Genomic DNA, 12,523 nt, shown 5'->3' with positions numbered 1-12,523 from the left:
TTCATCAGTTTATTCATGGCCACATCAAAGAAATCATTAACTTTACTCATTATCTGTGACAAATAAATACTAGGTTGGCCTAATCAATATTTCATATTGCATTTTATTAAGATGTGGGAGCAGCAGTCGGACATGGCAGCAAGTTAGAGCCAAATACAAAAACATCATTCAAAGTGGTATGTAGCCAAGCTGCACCATCATTTTGTCAGTGTGTGTTCTTGCTCAGATTTTCTGCATCACCAACTGAATGTAAGAAGGTTCCCGTGGCAACAAAACGAAGGACTACACAAACAGTTTGCCCGACAGTGAGCGCACAGCTTCTTCGAGTGGCATTCCTGACACTCGGCTCAATAAGTGAGCAAATGTACCGTATTCCCTCGGCTGAAAATCTATATCGCTCATAGAGAATTTCATCAGGAAATGCCATGCAGCGGATCAGCGCGATCTCGAAGAAGCCGCTCACGTCGTAGTGCTGCCCGAATTATTCTTGCTCCCAGGTCCACCGGGTTCTCAATGAATGGTGACGCCATCTCCGAATGAGTTACACAGTGAAGCAGCGGCGCTTTTATAGCCGATTTTAAGCTGAAACTCTGAACATAACCTGGTCGGGACCAGGTTATGAGCTAAGCATAAGTTACCATGGTGATCTAGCCGGGTTAAAAGAGAGCCACCTTCGTAGTACAGGGAAGTCTGGCTTTGGACTCAACATACCTCGCTAACCCACTAAACTGGCTTCGCAGTACACCCCTCTGCTCTATTGTTGTGCTAACTGGGGCTAATGCTCCATGCTCGGCGCCCCGAAGCTCGTTAGCTCCGTACTATACTACCACACTACGCATACAGAGACCGGAGCTCGGGAGCTCCGGGACAGAAACAGATGAGACTTGGACAAAACAGGAGAGAGCCTGGAAAAAAGTCCGCGACGAAGTTGGACTCTGTGTTGCCCAGAGACAGCCGGCACACGGGTCCTAAAATGGCAGCAACAATCCGCCGCATTGTCAACATCCGTTGGCTTTTGTATGTGTTGTGGCTTTTGTATTTGTGTTGTGGCTTTTGTATTCGTGTTGTGGCTTTTGTATTCGTGTTGTGGCTTTGGTATTCGTGTTGTGGCTTTTGTATTTGTGTTGTGGCTTTTGTATTTGGCCTGACACCTCTGGGCCACCGTACAAACATCACATGCCACAGTGTTAGAGCCCAAGCTACGATGACCCTGGCAGTTTTCATAGGCTGAGTAGGACTCCACAAAGGCAAATAAGTTTAACTTCATTTGTAAAATTAGTGGCGATCCACTTGAATAATCTGTACATGAAAAAAATCCTGACATTATTTTTCATGTATTTAAGCCGTAGAAGCAATAAAAGCAGCTTCCTGCATTTTGTAAAGCAACACTATGTAACTTTTTGACTTTATTGAGAGTGAGGAGTTGTCGTCATGGTACAAAGTCCCTCCCTCGATCTCGCGGGATCTTCCCCCTCTCCGCCATGATGGCAGGATGCCGCCGGCAAAACACGATTGTTTACGTGTGTTCTTAACTCTGTAGTAGAGGAGGTTTTTACAATTCCGCACTGTTTTACCATGCCTGGTAGTCACTGCTGCGTTAAAAACTGCTTCAGTATTGCCTCTGCATTTACACTCGGGTACGTTCTCTAAAAATGTCTTTTTGTCAGTACAACGCTGTTTTCACCACCTGGAGGCTTGTAGATGGCCAAGTCCTGCACCCAGCCACAGCAGAAAGTCTCGTAACTTTCCAAAGACTTGTGGCTTTTAAACTCCTGCATTGTGTAGTAACTTACACCAAAAACAAGGTAACTGACGATGTCCATGTATGTGCATGGAGGTAAATGATCCAGGTCTCTGTGCCATTCCTCTGCAGGGAGCTCGTATGGGTCGATATTTTGGATGTCCGAGAGCTTCTCCAAATACCGCTGTTATGCGCTTGGTGTGAGCTTGTTCCTGTAAGGTCCCTTTTCTTTCGCCTTATCTTTTTGCATTGCTTTACTTTCTTCCTTTTCTTTCTCGTATTCGTAGATCCGTCTCTGTCCCGCCGAAATAATAAATGCGCAGAAATTAAAGAGCTCTGGACTGTTTAGTCGCGCCTCTGTGAAGTTCTGCAGGCGTTGCCCCTGACAACCGATAGCGTCTCCTACCATCATGGCCGACCGGCTCAGACCCCACCCAAATCAACCCAAATCAGCACGTGACTCCTCAATCTCAATAGTAACAGCTTCAGAGTCATGTTGATGGTACAGTGTGTTGTAACAGGGTGACTGTTGTCTGTCACTGACTCACCACTGTTCTATTATAATAAGTTAATTAAAGTCACCAAGTGATTTGCTCAGTTGCCAAATCCAATGTTTCATATTCTTGCAGCTCGTGTGAGGCACTGAAGTGACATGACACAGTGTGTGGAGGAAGAACACTTAGGGTGAAGCAGAATCAATCAGTGTGTTTACACGCACAGCTTAGTCGGACTACAGCCATAGTTCGACTATGCTACTCAACCAGACAACTGCAATTATCCGAGTATACATGCCGGTGAGAAAATCGGATTATTGGGCCGAAGCATGTCATACCCTGGTACGCTAGGTGGCGCTGTACCCATTTCAACCTGTGGAAACAGAGACACCTCCGGCTGACGTCACCAGCTGCCTCGGCATTCAAGAAAGATGGCGTGGGAAGAGCAAGACGAAGCTACACCTTTGTACATTTCGTATATGGTGTTCATGATAATTACACAAACTAGGGGCACAATGGCGCTCTTTCTTGCGGTGATTTCGGAGGAAAGACGCCGCTGCCGCCGTCCGTCTACTTCCGGCTCACAGCCCCGGGGAAAAATCTCGCGCCTGCGCAGAACACAAAATCCGATCCGATCTGATGGAACGTATACATGCAGGAGTAATGCGACTATCAATCTAATAATCTGGGTGCTTTAATTCGACCATGAGAAATCCGATCCGGTCCGATTTTAGTCAGACTAAGGTGTATACATGCATCTTAAAAATCCGATCATAGTCAGACTAACCCAGTAATTCGGTTTTCTTGAGTGTCATGTAAACGCACTGAATGAGTCCATAAGCACCTCTGAGCTGCCAATGAGGACACCAGAGCTGTTCCACAACATGACTATTAAAGCCAGCAAACTGCAGTGGCAGGAAGCTTACATCAGAATGTGAAAATTAATTATTAATGGATGCCATTCTTAAACTCTGTGTTCTGTTCTTGAGTGTGATGACACACAACACTGGTGGCATGCCTCCGCTTTTGTGTGTTCCAATGTGAGCGTCTGTACATCTGCCTATTCTTAGAAAGGTGAAATTTGCATACACCTACTTAGCTGCCCTGACTAGTCTCTTAGAAGCTGGCACACTCACAGACAGACGGCTGTCGGAGAAGGCTCTGTGAAAAAGAACAGATTTAAAAAAATGTTTTACAGCCTGAATTACCACTTACCACTTTATGTGAGCTTCTCGGTCCAAATGTACCAAATAATTCATTGTGCTATTTTGTTTCGTTTCATGTTTCACCGCATGATTTTCGCTGCTGAGGTTTATGAGCACAGATGAGTGTGTTACATTTGCACCTCTCACCATTACCAGGGTGATACATATTTATCTGTTTTTGTCTAAATCAGTTTGTTGCATTTTTGGAAACCTGTGAAACTGTACTGCCCTACATTCTGATGGCTTTTCTTCCTCCATCTTCGTTTTGCTCTTGCTGTCGGGGTTGATTTAGCACAGTGCAGTCAGGAGGCACATGCATAACCATGAGTTATTTGCAGGTGCTGGGTGATAATTACTGTATCTCAGCTTTGTTATATATTCTGATGGGTTATTACATTACCTCGTCCTAGTTTTGTCAAAAATATCTATGTAATACATGTTGATTCTGAATTTTTTAAAGAGTTTCAATACTCATTTTCAGCAGTATCAATAAGCAAGTACAAGCTGGGTTTTCTTTTTTTGCCCTCTCCTCTCTTTGGCAGTGAACTGACACACACACACACACACACACACACACACACACAGACGCACACAAACACACACACACACACACACACACACACACTGTTCCAGTGTTCCATTGATTTTGTGCCTTCTCCAGTCTCGCAAAGAAAACACAGTGTGTGATATTAACAAAGATAAGCATACCTGTCCACAATAAGGCAGTGAAAGTGAGTTGTATGTCAGTTCTTTGGCACATGTATCACAACAAAGTCCCTGTCTTCTTCTACGGAGCCCTAGACATGACATGGTAAAAAAAATAAATTGTGGCCACAATATAGCTATAACGTGTGCACGAAATGCTAATTCGTGGCCACGAAGTAGGTATAATGTGTGCACGAAATACTAATTAACAATAATATCATTCCTGAATAGCTGGGTAAGCAAATCAAGTGCACCTTCTCTAGAAACTGCAATAGGCTAAGTGATGTCCTTAAGGTGAGTGTCTTATCTTATTCTGTTCTAGTCAATTTCTCAATCTAGTCAATATCAGAATCTAGTTTGTATTGATTTGCAGGTTTTTGTTGCTCTGACTCAACTACTGAAGGTGTCTGTAGTGTTCTCTGGACATTTGTTCTTCAATAAAATCACAGAAGATTAAAAGTGCACTATATTATAGGCCTACTTAAATAACTGCCTAAATGTGAGATAACAAGATATTGACTAGAACAGAGTAAGAAAAGATACTCACCTTAAGGACATCACATAGGCCATTGCAGTTTCTAGAGAAGGTGCGCTTGATTTTCTTACCAAGTTGTCTAGGACAGCTGCGCACATTATACGTATTTTGTGGCCACTAAGTTTGTGGCCACAATTTAGTATTGAAGTATACGAAGTAGTATTTCGTGTGCATGTTATAGCTATATTGTGGCCACAAATTTTTTTTTTGACCATGTCATGTATGGGGCTCCATATTCTTTTTATGATGTGTTGTCAAAGCGAAAAGCAATGCCAGAGAACCCGATAATGTTAATAAGGGAGTTGGTTACCTCTCTGGAAAGTTGGAGGTGTGCAGCCTGTCCCCAGTAGCTCTTCATCTAACAGCTCCTCCCAGTTTCATTACTCCCACATATTCATTACTCCCACATATAAAAAAAACCTGACTGCTGTCAAAAAATGCTGAAAATGGTCGTAGTTCTGAGCTGTAAACATAAACTTGGATGAACGCTAGCGGTAATGAACTCACGCAAAGAAACAATTCTTGTGATAGACTACTTCAAAATAAAAGTTGCCATGTCTTTGCCATTTAAACGCTTTTAATGCAAGGCTACAGCAGTAAATTAACTATCTATCAACACTATCTTGTCAAACTACAGCGACAGAAGTTACATACAGTGAGTTAGGCCTGGGCAATAAACCGAAGATTTACCTATACCGAAATTTACCACGATAACCGACGTCATTTTGGCCATGTCGGTACATTCGGTGTCATAGGCATAACATCCACTAGGGACAGGGTACATGTTAGGTCCACTTGATTAATCTACCCCGGCATATACCGATGTGCTTATTTTACATTAATTTGATGGCAAACTCCGCCCGCTGATGCAACACCAGCTATGCCAGGTTAGTAATCAAGTGAACCCACTCTCGCTGTGAGTCGCGGACAGTTTGTGTAATGATGCTGCGTTCAAAGGCTGCAACAGGCCACTGTCTTCGGCCGGGCCGGTCCATTGATCAAACATTTGTGTTTTGTTTTTTATTCACTTTATATAACGCACATCTCTCTCCTCCCTCCATTGTTGTTTGCATTTGTGTCTCTGCGTGGTCTGACACGTGAGTGTCCTCATGCTGGAAAACGTGACTTCTCGCGTACGTGACGTCACTCCCCGAGACGCAAGAAGAAAGCAAAAATATATATTTTTTACTAAGGAAAATGACAAAACTAGTAACGCGTTACCGGCATCACTGATTGTGTAGCTTAAGTACAACATGGAGCATGAAGATGTAAAGAAAAAAAGAAAAACAGTAGAATTAACTTTGAGCAAGTTTGGAGGAAAGTCGGAGGTGTGGACCCATTTTAAACAAGTCGTGGGCTGTGATAATAACATTTGTCGGCTTTGTCGAGTGCATTAAGTGCGGCACTTGTTGCATTATTCATTAAGATTTCTGTAGTTCAAATTACTCGCAAATGTAGTCGAGAACGTCAGTTATAACAGCCCACGTATCAAACAGTTGTCGGGGTTTAAATCGGTCTCGGGCTCATAATTACATTCAGTGTGTCGGGCCGGGCTCGAACACAACGTGCACGGGCTCGGGTTGGGCTTGATTCTAAGCTCTACTCGGGTCCAGCCGCGACTTTACTGAGGTTCACCCAGTGTGAGCAGCAGGAGGACGGTTAGCTCACCTCCCAGAACATGGCACTGAATCGTTGGAAACTGATTTAGGGACTGTCATCAAATTACTTAGCATAAATATATTAATACAAAATAATTGCAGTTCTTTCAATATCTTCCATGACATGGGGCCCAGTGACTCCAGCAGCAGATTGTATAAGTAAACTGGACGAATGAGACACAGCTATGTTTATTGTACTTTAGTGCTTCCTCTATTTTATATGAATATTAATATGCAGAAATCTTGATTTTTTTTCTCAATAGCTTCCATGTCATGTGACCCTCTGACCTCTGAAACAGATTCTGTGTCTATCAAAAATATATAATGATAAAGAAAATAGTGGTAAAAAAAAGTTTTCTAATGCTCAAGAGGTTAACATATTATTAAGCAGCAATGTCACCTTCTCTACTATTTTGTCTCATGTCTTAGTTTCTGATTCTGAAGTCCTCAAAATGTTTATTTATTTACATCCAACCTCTTCCACCACCTGCAGTACAACCACGTGATTCAATTCGAAGAAATAAAAAAAGCGAGAAGCGAGAAGCTTAGAATTTGTTTATAAGGGACTGTATATTTTATACTTTTAAACTTGTTCAGTTGTTGTCATTTCAAGTAATCTGTGCTTTTCAGCTGTTTAATCGTGTGCCTATCAGTTGTTCTTAACTACTAAATAAATAATATAAATCCTAACTACAATGTCGTTTTACAGTCCTTTAAAGTGGCATTTCTGTAAATACACAGGAATTTTTTTCCTTTTTTTTTTAGGTGTGTGGGGGGGGTTACTTATCGTTCATTTATCGTTATCGAGGTGAGTTGCTCAATACATCGTGATATTGATTTGAGGCCATATTGCCCAGCCCTACAGTGAGAATGAGAAGTTGAATGAATAATGATAGTTTACTTTAAAAATAGTAAATTGTAGGCTGAATTAAACTTACCTGTCTGAGCTTGAGCTTTATTCTTTCTGGTCTTGGTTTCCTCCATTGGAAAGAACACGCCCACCTCGCTCAGTGCCACCACACGCCCGTCAGCCAGGGGGATGATGGGTAGTTCCCTGAGGGTTTGCAGGACGGAGTCTGCCTCTCCGTAGCCGTGCTCCAGAGCTCGGAAGTTGCAAACCAGCAGTCTAGCCAGCTGTCGCAGGCCACCATCTAGAAGACAGTGGTTGGTTGAAAATGTTATGAATTTCAATTTAAGTCAAGTTTCAAAAATGAAAAATTTTATAATGGTGGTGTTTAAGAGTTAAGAAAAATGCTCGATCGCTTGAAGAATGACTGAAACAATTAATCAGTTATTGAAACATTAACAGTTTAATAAGTGATTTTTGGCAGCAATGGGTTCCAACATCTCACCCTATCTATATAGGAATGTGTGTTTAATAGTAATTAATAGTCTCTGAGTATTTGAGCTCCAAGGACAATATTTATCAACAATGTGGTCAACACTGCACTGAAAAACATGATGTAGATTGAAAGGATTCCTTTTTTAAAATATGTAAGCCTTTAACTACATAAAAGCTGGTGTGTGTTTATAATGAACATGACTGTATGCAGCCTAATGGATCTGAGCTGCGGTAAAATCACTCCAACAGCCTCTCAGAATACATGTAATGATGTTTATTTCTCTGTCTTTATCTATTCCACACACCTGAATGGATGCCTTCCACTCTCATCAGCTCCTTGGCCATGGCTGTGGTTACTGTAGAAACATCAGATCCCCGCAGGTATCGGACTCCTAGGTGACTGAGCAGGGAAGTGGACGGGCCCAGGCTCAAACCCGGATGGAGATAAGACAGAGACAGATGCCTTTCGAGCTCTGCTCCGCCAATCACGTCGCGGATCACAGCGTCCTGACAGACGGCCACTTGGGAAGGCAGCTTGAACACAACCTCACCAGCTGGGAGACATAGGACAAAGGAACAGTGGTAGGGTCAGATACAATGTTTTCTGTTTCTGGCACGTCAAAGCTGAGCTCAGAGCATACTATAGATATTTTTGTTTTGTTCCTGCTGTTTGTTTTGGTGTGTGTGAGAGTGTATATGAGAGTAATACTTGAGCTGAGAGTGGGCAGGAAGGCCTTGCCCTTGAGTAGTTGAATAATCTGCCCGGCAACAGGCTTGAAGAAATCCAGCACTTCATCAGGCAGGGGGATAAACTGCAGGAACTGGCAGAGGCCCTTAAGCCCCCTGAACTTTGGGTGGTCCTGGAATAAAAGCAAACAGGAGACTGGTTTAAAGCAAAAATAGAGACGAAGACTACTTAGTGCAATTAATTGTTATGACTGTATTATGTTTTGGAAATCCTACAGTTGTGACTTTTTCTCCACATATCAAAAATTCAGAAAGCCTTTTTGTTTGTGTTTTTTAAACCAAGCTACAAAGAGAATCAGGTAAACTGCAACTATTTCAATGATCAATTGGTTAAGTTGTTTTTCAAGGAAAAATAAACAGACTCATGCATAAATACACAATACCTCTTTTCATTATACGTTATGTTTTTCAATGTACTGTTGACCACATTGTTGATAAATATTGTCCTTGGAGCTCAAATACTCAGAGACTATTATTACTAATAAACACACATTCCTATATAGATAGGGTGAGATGTTGGAACCCATTGCTGCCAAAAATCACTTATTAAACTGTTAATGTTTCAATAACTGATTAATTGTTTCAGTCATTCTTCAAGCAATCAAGCATTTTTGGGCTCTGAACTTTCTTCCATTTCGTTCTTCTCTCTGCCATCTGCATCTGCCACGGTTTTTGTCGCGTCTCACTTTCAGCACTTGTCCCTGACCCGTCATGCAGTGCGCCCACTCGCAAAGCAGCCGCTGATGTGCTTTTTTCCACGAATATTTATTTTCACAATCGACTCCCTATTTTTTTTAAATATTCGAATATATATTCAAATTTAGAATATTCAACAGCCCTACTACCAACAGCGTATGCAATAGAATGATTGACACTTCTCAGACACTCCCCTTGGCTCTGATTGGTTGTGTTGAGCCGGGAGCGGTGGATTCTTGCAAATCAAATTACAGCCACTGGGTGGAGCCACAGACAGTGGATTTTAACACAGCTGACCTGCATCTTATTCTACTGTCAGATCATAATGACAATTTAAGCAAATATAACAAAAAAATAGTTACAGACTACAGCTTAAAACTATCATCAATAAAAAACAGCTTCCTGTTCAGATGCTTGAGATTTATGACCTGAAAACCTTTCTCAGTCAGGTTCTTACTATAAAAGAAATGGCAGTTTGAGAGCAATAATTCAATCAAAAGGCAAGGTTAGTAAGGCAAATCTGTTCTGCAAATTTGCATCATGAATCATATGACTGTTTATTATAATGTATAACTCTAAATAATCTAATCTGAAATCATCAAACACAAACAAAGAAATAGAATTTTCGCATCACAGTTGAATTTTTGCACAACAGTCAAGTTGCCGTTCCTGAGCTGTGGCATTTAACAAGGGCCAGAACACTTTTTTCAGATCATGTTGACATCATGGTAAAGTTGAGCCTTGATCTATTAGATATAAAAGGCAATCATTTCATCCCCAGGGCCCTTTTAAAGCATTTCAGTGGTTCAAAAGGCATAATTCCTCCTGTTCCCTAATATACTTACTGGAATTACTACCAAAATAAAATCAGTCGCATATCATAGCCTACAGATACAGTATCATCTTACAGTGAAGACGTCCATGGCCTGGAGGAAGAGTTGAGGTATCTCAGAGCGAAGCGACTGGTTCCATGAACTGTCCCTGTCGACGTCTTCCCGAGAGGAAGGGATGTCAAAGTCACCTGGAGAAAAGAATTGAGTGAGAGGAATGAGCTGTGTGTCCACGAATCGGCAGCTCAATAATTCCAGACTCTATTCTCACCTTGGATGATGAAACGGAAGCCGAAGCAGCGAAGGGGCAGGTAAGCAAACACGGGCTGTTTCTGTGGCTGGCAAACAATGTCACTTTCTGTGTTGCTGCTGTCAAGCTGGAAAGCCAGCGCGAGCTCAGTGGACTCCACATCCTCTTTGATCTGAAAGAGAAACAGATCAATGTCAAAACAGATGCTGCAGCTCACAAACAAACTGACTTCTTACAGGAATGGATTTTGATGCCTGTTCAATTGCTGCTGGAAATCTGGAGCACAAAATGTCTTGACATATTTTCTTTCACTCAGATTAATTTCTTCTCTTACATGACCTAACTGAAGGTAACACAGCACTGCTTCTGGAAAATGGAAGAAGAAAGGTGAAAGAAGAAGAGAGTCAAACTGGGATTATAGTAAGGTTTCAGAATGACACATCATTGAGATCTGTTTGGCAGTGTTTTTGTGCTCAGAAGACAGAAGACTGCATAATGTGGTTATCTGGCAAGATGGCAATACTTTTACAGAGCAACATTAAAAGGATGTCAGAGAAATACAAGGCTTCTTTGAATTTAGTATATTTCCCAGGAAGGATGAAATCTAGAAACAGATGTCAACTTCTTCCTCTGAAATCCAGATATGATCCGAACGCCTGACAGTGAAGCGACGGACTGAGATAGGAATGTTAGTATGTGTGCATTACCTTCTTAGGATGCACCATAGTTTTGACCACTAGCCAGTGGTCAATGCCCTCAGTGTGCTCCACCTCCAACACATTGTGACTCAGATCTTTACGTGTCATCCTCACGAGACGCTTCTCACTCTGCAGAAGCAAAGAAGTGGAATTATGGAAGGCAGGTGATCCTTCATGAATTGTTTTAAGATCCCCCCATAATAACAACATTTTGTGCGTTTTCAGAGGTGCAAGGTTTACCTGATTGTAGATGATGATGGAGCGCAGGCGGTGCAGAAAGAGCAGCAGGGAGGGGTGCACGTCGTGGAAGAGATTCCTGGTCTGATGGCTCTCAGAGCGCAGGGGAAGGCAGATCTTAGTGGTCCACCTGATGAGAGAACAAATGCAGTTAGGTAGCTAGTGTGAATGCAGCTTTAAAGAAAATGAATTTCTGATTTTTGTTTTTTATCACCTAACATGGTTAGAGGTCACTTATAATTATTATTATTTTTTTTACTTTAAACAAAGTTATCAAGTTTTGGCTGAAAGCAGCTAAAGAAGTGATGTTCTATAATACTATGATTAAAATATGCACCATTAAATTGTATTTTAAATTTCAACAATGGATCTAATCTGGTGTGCCATTTAGCTCAGTGGGTAGAGTGGGCGTCCCATATACAGAGGCTTTGTCCTCACTGCAGCGGCCCCGGGTTCGAGTCCCAGTCTGGGGCCCTTTGCTGCGTGCCATTCCCCCTCTCTATCAACCTGTTTCCTATTCTGTCTTCAGCTGTTCTGTCAATAAAAAGCCAAAGGCCAAAAAAATATACTTAAAAACAAACAAACTGGATCTAATGAAATAAAAAGAATTTTGTGAAAGGGATCACTCTTAGTAACAAACTCAAGAAGAGCTCAAATGGAATTGAGTACAGTGCAGGCCATGGCCCAATAGTCCCTTTTCTGTACTCATTCTTATTTAAAGTCCTTTGTGAAATAGCAGCACATCATTTGAAAGATAGGAAGACATGGAGGATGAGGAGGAGCACATTTTACTAGCTGTTGTGCATGTAAAATTAATATTTGACACCTGTCATAATGTTGGCAAGCAGATATATGGATCAACAACTAGCTATTCATTTATAACAGTTAGCAATTTAGCCTCATTATGTGCTTATAACTGCCATATGTTGTAGTGATGGTTTCACCACTCACTGTCACTGTTGTTATTTTGACCTAGCTGTAGATGAAGTTTGGGGACCAGTTATCACTTTATCACCTTAGTTAACGCAATTCTTTCACTGATATGGCCAAAGGCAGTGAAAACATATTTCTTTGGGACAACATTTTGGTTAGTTTGGACATTAAACCAGAGCAGTCATGATGTACATTATTCTTCTGTGGTGCAACCAAATATTGACAGTTTCAGTATCAAACTGACTGACAGAATTTACGCATAACTGGTGCAACGGGATCCATATCCATGCATAATTTTCTGAGAAATCAAATAAATCAAATGAAAATGCTCCATCTCACAATGTTAAACAAAGACAGAAAAAACACCTGGATCCATCCCTTATCTCGATCCAAGCCAAATGTTTTATTCTGGGACAAAACCCATCCTCCATCCAAGTTTGGCGGAAATCCAT

The 12,523-nt window shown here is 41.6% G+C and overlaps 1 protein-coding gene across 1 annotated transcript in view; it reads right to left on the bottom strand.

Moving 5' to 3' along the window:
• Positions 1 to 12,523, bottom strand: part of LOC115571077 (protein NO VEIN) — an 83,649-nt gene that overhangs the window by 32,999 nt on the left and 38,127 nt on the right. Inside the window, exons 22-28 of the mRNA XM_030400127.1 lie at positions 11,142 to 11,268; positions 10,911 to 11,030; positions 10,225 to 10,375; positions 10,032 to 10,144; positions 8,390 to 8,540; positions 7,986 to 8,234; positions 7,277 to 7,489 (exon numbers count right to left, since the gene is read on the bottom strand). Of these exons, the coding sequence (XP_030255987.1) occupies positions 7,277 to 7,489; positions 7,986 to 8,234; positions 8,390 to 8,540; positions 10,032 to 10,144; positions 10,225 to 10,375; positions 10,911 to 11,030; positions 11,142 to 11,268 (1,124 nt within the window). The remainder of the gene's footprint in view (positions 1 to 7,276; positions 7,490 to 7,985; positions 8,235 to 8,389; positions 8,541 to 10,031; positions 10,145 to 10,224; positions 10,376 to 10,910; positions 11,031 to 11,141; positions 11,269 to 12,523) is intronic.

This window comes from Sparus aurata, chromosome 20 (genome assembly GCF_900880675.1).
Source record: "Sparus aurata chromosome 20, fSpaAur1.1, whole genome shotgun sequence".
NCBI classification, from domain to species: Eukaryota; Metazoa; Chordata; class Actinopteri; order Spariformes; family Sparidae; genus Sparus; species Sparus aurata.
Note: the sequence above shows the minus strand (reverse complement) of the source record. Positions and strands in the feature narration are given on the sequence as shown.